This window comes from Penaeus chinensis, chromosome 23 (genome assembly GCF_019202785.1).
Source record: "Penaeus chinensis breed Huanghai No. 1 chromosome 23, ASM1920278v2, whole genome shotgun sequence".
Classification (NCBI taxonomy): domain Eukaryota; kingdom Metazoa; phylum Arthropoda; class Malacostraca; order Decapoda; family Penaeidae; genus Penaeus; species Penaeus chinensis.
Genome location: NC_061841.1, coordinates 4383097 through 4390596, shown reverse-complemented (window position 1 = coordinate 4390596; position 7500 = coordinate 4383097). Strand labels below are relative to the sequence as shown.

Below are 7500 nucleotides of genomic sequence, written 5' to 3'. Positions count from 1 at the left end.
CACCCACCTTCACATATCCCCTCCCTCCCCCACCCCCACACATACCCCCTCATACTCCCCCTCCCCCACATAACCCCTCTCCCCCTCCCCCACATACCCCCTCCCTCACCCCCACATATCCCCTACCCCCTCCCTCTCCCCCTCTACTCACATCTCCATTGAAGAAGCAGTAGATGCACGCCACGACGAAACCCTGGAATGACGTCAGCAGATTCGTGCCGTAGGACCAGACGCCGAATTCAAACGCCGATCGCTCCAGGGGCTTGGGGATCATGGTGATGGCGTTGGTGATGCCCAGCAGCGGCAGGAGGAAGAGGGCGTTGCGCACCGATCTCCGGAGGGGTCTGGAATGCGGGGTCGGGTGGGAATGGGAATTGGAGGGGGGAAATGGGGATTGGATGGGGGGGAATGGGGATTGGAGGGTGGGAATGGGAATTGGAGGGTGGAAATGGGAATTGGAGGGGGGGAATGGGGATTGCAAGGGGGGGAGGGGGAGGGGAGAGTGGGAATGGGAATGGGAATTGGGGGTTTGGATGAGGTGGAAGGGGGGATGGGAATTGGAGGGTGGGAATGGGGATTACAGGGAGGGGGAGGGGAGAGTGGGAATGAGAATGGGGGATGGGGGAGTAGGAATGGGAATTGGGGAGGGGGGAGGGGGATTTGGAGGGGGTTGGGGAATGCGAAGGAAATTTGGGGGTTTGGATGGGGGAGGAGGGTGGGAATCGGAATTGAAGGGGGAGGAGGGAATGAGGGTTGGCGGAAGTTGGAATGGGAATGAGGTGGGAATATGTTGGAATTGGAACCGAGAATAGCAGTTTGGAATTGGAAAGGGAATGAGGCGGGAACATTGAATGGGGGAGAAGTTGGAATGGGAATGGAGAAAATTCGAAATTTGAATAGAGGCGAAGTTGGAATGGGAATGGATGGAGAAGTTTTTGGAATTTCAATGGAAGAATGGGAATGGGAATGGGGAAGTTGGAATGGGAATTGAAGGTTCGGGAAAAGGGGGGGTGAAGAATTTTGATTGAGGGAAGGAAAAAAAAAAATATCATGTGTTAGTAAACCAGAAGAATTTTGGAAAATCTATCTTAATTTTTACAAAATCTTATTTCACTTGCTCTATTTGTTTCGTTTTTTAAATTTAAATGTTCGCAAATGTTCCTGTGTTTGTAGTGTACGTATCTAAATACTAAACAATGATAATAATATCAGTCATGATAACAATAACTATAACAAAAATGTGATAGTAAGGAAGGAGACAGAGAGAAAAATGGATATGGAGACAGAGATAAAGAAGGAATTGGAGATAGAGATGGAGGATAGAGATAGAAATAAAGATGGAGATAGAGATAGAGACAAAAATAAAGATGAAGATAGAGATAGAGCTAAAAATAGAGATAGAGATAGAAGTGGAGATGGAGACAGATATAAAAAAAGGAATTGGAGATAGATATGGAGATAAAATAGAAATGGAGATGAAGATAGAGATAGAGACAAAAATAAAGATGAAGATAGAGATAGAGCTAAAAATAGAGATAGAGATAGAAGTGGAGATGGAGACAGAGATAAAGAAGGAATTGGAGATAGAGATGGAGATAGAGATAGAAATGAAGATGGAGATAGAGATAGAGACAAAAATAAAGATGAAGATAGAGATAGAGCTAAAATAGAGATAGAGATAGAAGTGGAGATGGAGACAGATATAAAAAAAGGAATTGGAGATAGATATGGAGATAAAATAGAAATGAAGATGGAGATAGAGATAGAGACAAAAATAAAGATGAAGATAGAGATAGAGCTAAAAATAGAGATAGAGATAGAAGTGGAGATGGAGACAGAGATAAAGAAGGAATTGGAGATAAAAATAGAGATAGAGATAGAGTTAAAAATAGAGATAGAGATAGAGACAAAAATAAAGATGAAGATAGAGATAGAGACAAAAATAAAGATTGAAGATAGAGATAGAGACAAAAATAGAGATGAAGATAGAGATAAAGCTAAAAATAGAGATATAGATAGAGATAGAAGTAGAGATGGAGACAAAGATAAAAAAGGAATTGGAGATAGAGACAAAAATAGAGATGAAGATAGATATAGAGATAAAAATAGAGATAGAGATAGAGTTAAAAATAGAGATAGAGATAGAGATAGAGCTAAAAATAGAGATAGAGATAGAAGTGGAGATGGAGACAGATATAAAAAAATGGAATTGGAGATAGATATGGAGATAAAATAGAAATGGAGATGAAGATAGATATAGAGATAAAAATAGAGATAGAGATAGAGATAGAAATGAAGATGGAGATAGAGATAGAGCTAAAAATAGAGATAGAGATAGAGATAGAGACAAAAATAAAGATGGAGATAGAGATAGAGATAGAGACAAAAATAAAGATGGAGATAGAGATAGAGTTAAAAATAGAGATAGAGATAGAGCTAAAAATAGAGATAGAGATAGAAATGAAGATGGAGATAGAGATAGAGATAGAAGTGGAGATGGAGACAGATATAAAAAAAGGAATTGGAGATAGAGATGGAGATAGAGATAGAGTTAAAAATAGAGATAGAGATAGAGTTAAAAATAGAGATAGAGATAGAGTTAAAAATAGAGATAGAGATAGAGTTAAAAATAGAGATAGAGATAGAGTTAAAAATAGAGATAGAGATAGAGCTAAAAATAGAGATAGAGATAGAGTTAAAAATAGAGATAGAGATAGAGATAGAGTTAAAAATAGAGATAGAGATAGAGTTAAAAATAGAGATAGAGATAGAGTTAAAAATAGAGATAGAGATAGAAGTGGAGATGGAGACAGATATAAAAAAATGGAATTGGAGATAGAGATGGAGATAGAGATAGAGTTAAAAATAGAGATAGAGATAGAGATGGAGATAGAGACAAAAATAGAGATGAAGATAGAGATAGAGATAAAAATAGAGATAGAGATAGAGTTAAAAATAGAGATAGAGATAGAGTTAAAAATGGAAATAGAGATAGACGTGGAGATGGAGACAAATATAAAAAAGGAATTGAAGATAGAGATGGAGATAGAGATAGAGTTAAAAATAGAGATAGAGATAGAGATAGAAGTGGAGATGGAGACAAAGATAAAAAAAGGAATTGAAGATAGAGATAGAAGTGGAGATGGAGACAGAGATAAAAAAAGGAATTGGAGATAGAGATGGAGATAAAATAGAAATGGAGATGAAGATAGAGATAGAGACAAAAATAAAGATGGAGATAGAGATAGAGATAGAAATGAAGATGGAGATAGAGATAGAGACAAAAATAAAGATTGAAGATAGAGATAGAGATAGAGCTAAAAATAGAGATAGAGATAGAAATGAAGATGGAGATAGAGATAGAGCTAAAAATAGAGATAGAGATAGAGTTAAAAATAGAGATAGAGATAGAGACAAAAATAAAGATGAAGATAGAGATAGAGATAGAGTTAAAAATAGAGATAGAGATAGAGCTAAAAATAGAGATAGAGATAGAGACAAAAATAAAGATTGAAGATAGAGATGGAGATAGAGATAGAGATAGAAGTGGAGATGGAGACAGAGATAAAGAAGGAATTGGAGATAGATATGGAGATAAAATAGAAATGGAGATGAAGATAGAGATAGAGATAGAAGTGGAGATGGAGACAGATATAAAAAAAGGAATTGGAGATAGATATGGAGATAAAATAGAAATGGAGATGAAGATAGAGATAGAGATAGAGTTAAAAATAGAGATAGAGATAGAAATGAAGATGGAGATAGAGATAGAGTTAAAAATAGAGATAGAGACAAAATCTTTAAATCATTTCTAAATGGACATGTGTAGATTAAACAAATAAACTACAATATATATATATGTGTATATATATATATATATATATATATATATATATACCACTATCAAGGGCAATCAAAACACTGTAAAAATAACATCTAATAAATGCACTAAAATAGAAACAGGATGATGAATATACACAATAACTGGACGTAACTATAGTCACCCACAATCGATCATTACTATAGAATTACTTAGCTTGCATTTGAAGAGAAGTATAAAGGCATTTTATCTCGTGGTTATTATACTGTATATAGCTTGCCTGTGTTTGCTGTGCTATTGTCAGGTAGTTATTATCATGTTTACTGTCTGTCTGCGTTAATTGTGTTATTATCAGGAAGTCATTACTATGTTTATAATTTGTCTTTTACTTGTGCCTTTATCAGGTAGTTTTTACTGTTTATATTTCGCCTATTAATTGTATTATCATCAGTCATTACTCTGTACGTAATCTGTTAGTGTTGATTAAATTATTACAGTTATTACAGACAAGAGCATCTTCTATTACTCCATATAGTTTTTCTGCACGGTAATTCCTTGGAATCTGACCCGCTCTCTTGACAGTAGCATCTTCCCGTTAAATTGTTAGGCTGATACTTCACGATAACTCTGAGGACACCAAAGTAGTTTCCAGTAGCGGTTAAGATAAGGGTGAGTAGGTAGCGTGTGCGTGTTCTTCACTTTACATATTGTTAGTCATGGCCCAAGGAGCACCATATGACACGGAACTTTATGCATGGTGTACCACAGCGTGTTCTTCGTCTCCAGAATAACATCAAAGGGACGTTGGGAAGCGATAAAAAATCTCGGTAACATTCTCGACGTGGGGTGCGCGGTAACCCAGTCCCATGGCCTAAGGGATAGGTGTTTTTGTTTTCACCTAACTTTCCCTTCTATGAAGCACACGTCACGCTCATTCCTGTGTACAAACCAGCAACTTTCATCCACTTAACCCGATCGGAATGGATGGCAAGAATACATGCCATGCCCACTGTAATATAAGTTTACGTATTGTATTTACACATAGATGCCTCTACAAGTGCTTAGTCACCAAGGAGTTAGTTATTATCCTACCTATCTCACCTGTTTATCCTTTTCCTAGACTTTTGTATTTTTTGTATCTTTTCATTGTCTTATATGTTGCCAAGATTTAAATAACAATTTAATAATCATAACATCAATAATAATAATACCAGGCAAAAAACGTTAGCTTACCATGGGGGAAAGGGGGTATAGAAGGGAGGGGAGGGGAGGAGGGTGGGTATTGGTTCGAAGCCCCACGTTCATGTCTCGGTACAACTGTTAGATTTCATTGTGGTTTGTTGTTGTATTACATGTCGTACTGCCGCATGTATCATGAGGTATCATATACCATGAGGTCTTTTTTGTGAATGTTATTTGTTGCGTTTTATTTCCACTCTTCCTCCGCTGATGTACAGTATTATTTCGCGAATCGGTTCCGAACAATCTCCGGCTGTTTCACAACGCCGAGTCGAATACGAATTTTAGTAAAATCCAAAATAAACATCTTTTTAAAACGACTTCAATTGCACTTGCCCTCTGTTTGATTCTCATCCTCATATGCAATGCAGTAAAATTGGTTTTCTTTCCTACTATCTTTCATGTTATTCTTGGAAGAAAAAACGCCCTTTGTAACGATCAAGTTTATGACACACTTTTGTTTTCCTTTTTTCTCTCATCATGCAAGGCAATGTTGCTTCTGGCTGTATGGGGATACTAACCTTATTTGCTGCACCTCACTGGAACTTGCTTCGCGTAATTTGCTTATCAGAATCCTCATGATGTTGAGGAGAAACAGGAGATTTGCCTGAGAAAGTTTGTGAAGAAGAGAAGCGATTAGATTAGATGAAATGGAAAGGTTGTATTTATTTATTTGTTCTGATTTTAACACACACATACACACACTAACACAACACCACACACATATACATAAACAAGCAAACAAAGACACACAAACAAATAAACAAACATCACACACACACATACACACATACACACATATACATACACACACATACACACACACACATACATACACACACACATACATACACACACACACATACACACACGCACGCACGCACACACACACACACACATACACACACACACACACACACACACACACACAAACAAACAAACACGACACACACAAATAAACTCACATATTCTTCACACTTCATTCCTTACAGACACTCACCCCGATGACAGTAAAACGGGGTCCTTCGAGAATCCAATAATAAGGTGTGAGAGAGTAACCGAGCCAGCAGTCTACGTTCATCCAGAGGGACATCACGACGGCCCACGAAGCTGTCATGAATACTGGAATACCTACGGGATAACGAGATAAAAAGGTAGATAACATAAGTGGCAGATAACAGGAAAGAGTAGACATGATTATTCGAATGCAAATTACAGAAAAAAGTAGATATGATTACAAGTATACAATCATTGAAATACGTAGGTCATCCGTACGGCTCAGGAGGATGTCATGAATACTGGAATACCTGTGGGATAACGAAATAAAAAGTAGATACCATAAGTAGATAACGGAAAAAAATAAATATGAACTCTGGAAAACCTACACAGAAGAAAGGTAGATAAGAGAAAGAGTAGACATAAATACAGGAATACAAAGGGAAATAACACAAGAATTATATTACAGAAAGAGTAGAAATGGATACTGGAATACCTACGAGATAACGAGACAAAAAGATATAAGCATGATAAGTAGATAACAGAAAAAAAAGTGAGAAAACAAGTAGACAATAGATACAAAGGTAAAAAGGTAGATAACATATGTAGTAGATAACAGAAAAAAGTGAGAAAAAAGTAGACAATGGATACTAGAAATAAAAAGGTAGATAACATAAGTAGTATATAACAAACAACAACAAACAACGTAGAAAGAGCGTCCGTTAACCGATATTATTTTATAATAATACGAAAAGTAGTCGCGGATACTGGATGTATAAACCGTATATGGAAGCTGGTTTGCCCATTGGATAATGGTATAAAACAATCGACATGAATACTGAAAAAAAACGTATAGAAGACCATTAATCTGTAAAGTCGACGTAATTGCAACACAAAATATAAAGGGCAAGAAATACATTAGTGAAATACAGGAACACACATAAACATACAGAATAGTATTACGCGACTAGTGTTTATAATACAAAATTTCGAGTAGGGAATGATGAAGTAACGGCGTTTTCTGAAGCCCAAAGACAAAGCAAAAGACACACAATAAAGAATGATAAAATACCTGTGTAAGTACTGATACACTGAATGACTCTGTATATGGAGTGGCAGAGTTTCAGTGCTGGTCACGGAGGGTAGGTATTTATCTATCATCAATAGGATTTATTCCACCTTTCGTAGATATATTAGTACATCTCAATTCAAATTTCTATAAACCTATATAGAGCTGATAAAGAAAACGTGAATGAAGTATGAGGAAGCTACAGTAAATTAATACCTTTCTTCCATCGACACTTAAAATCCAAAAGTTTCCTCGTAATTCATTCTTTCTTTTTTTTTCTTTTTTTTTTTTTTACAAATCTTCGTAAGTCGTTGCGTTTTTGTTTTTATAAATGCTTAGAGGCTCTGCTACCTCCATGAGGCTCAGACGTTGCTCA

General features: G+C 36.6%; 1 protein-coding gene across 1 annotated transcript in view; it reads right to left on the bottom strand.

Annotated features, from left to right (window-relative positions):
* Positions 1–7500, bottom strand: part of LOC125037283 (PDF receptor-like) — a 60414-nt gene that overhangs the window by 8889 nt on the left and 44025 nt on the right. The window contains exons 8-10 of the mRNA XM_047630343.1: positions 6060–6190; positions 5581–5666; positions 152–344 (exon numbers count right to left, since the gene is read on the bottom strand). Of these exons, the coding sequence (XP_047486299.1) occupies positions 152–344; positions 5581–5666; positions 6060–6190 (410 nt within the window). The remainder of the gene's footprint in view (positions 1–151; positions 345–5580; positions 5667–6059; positions 6191–7500) is intronic.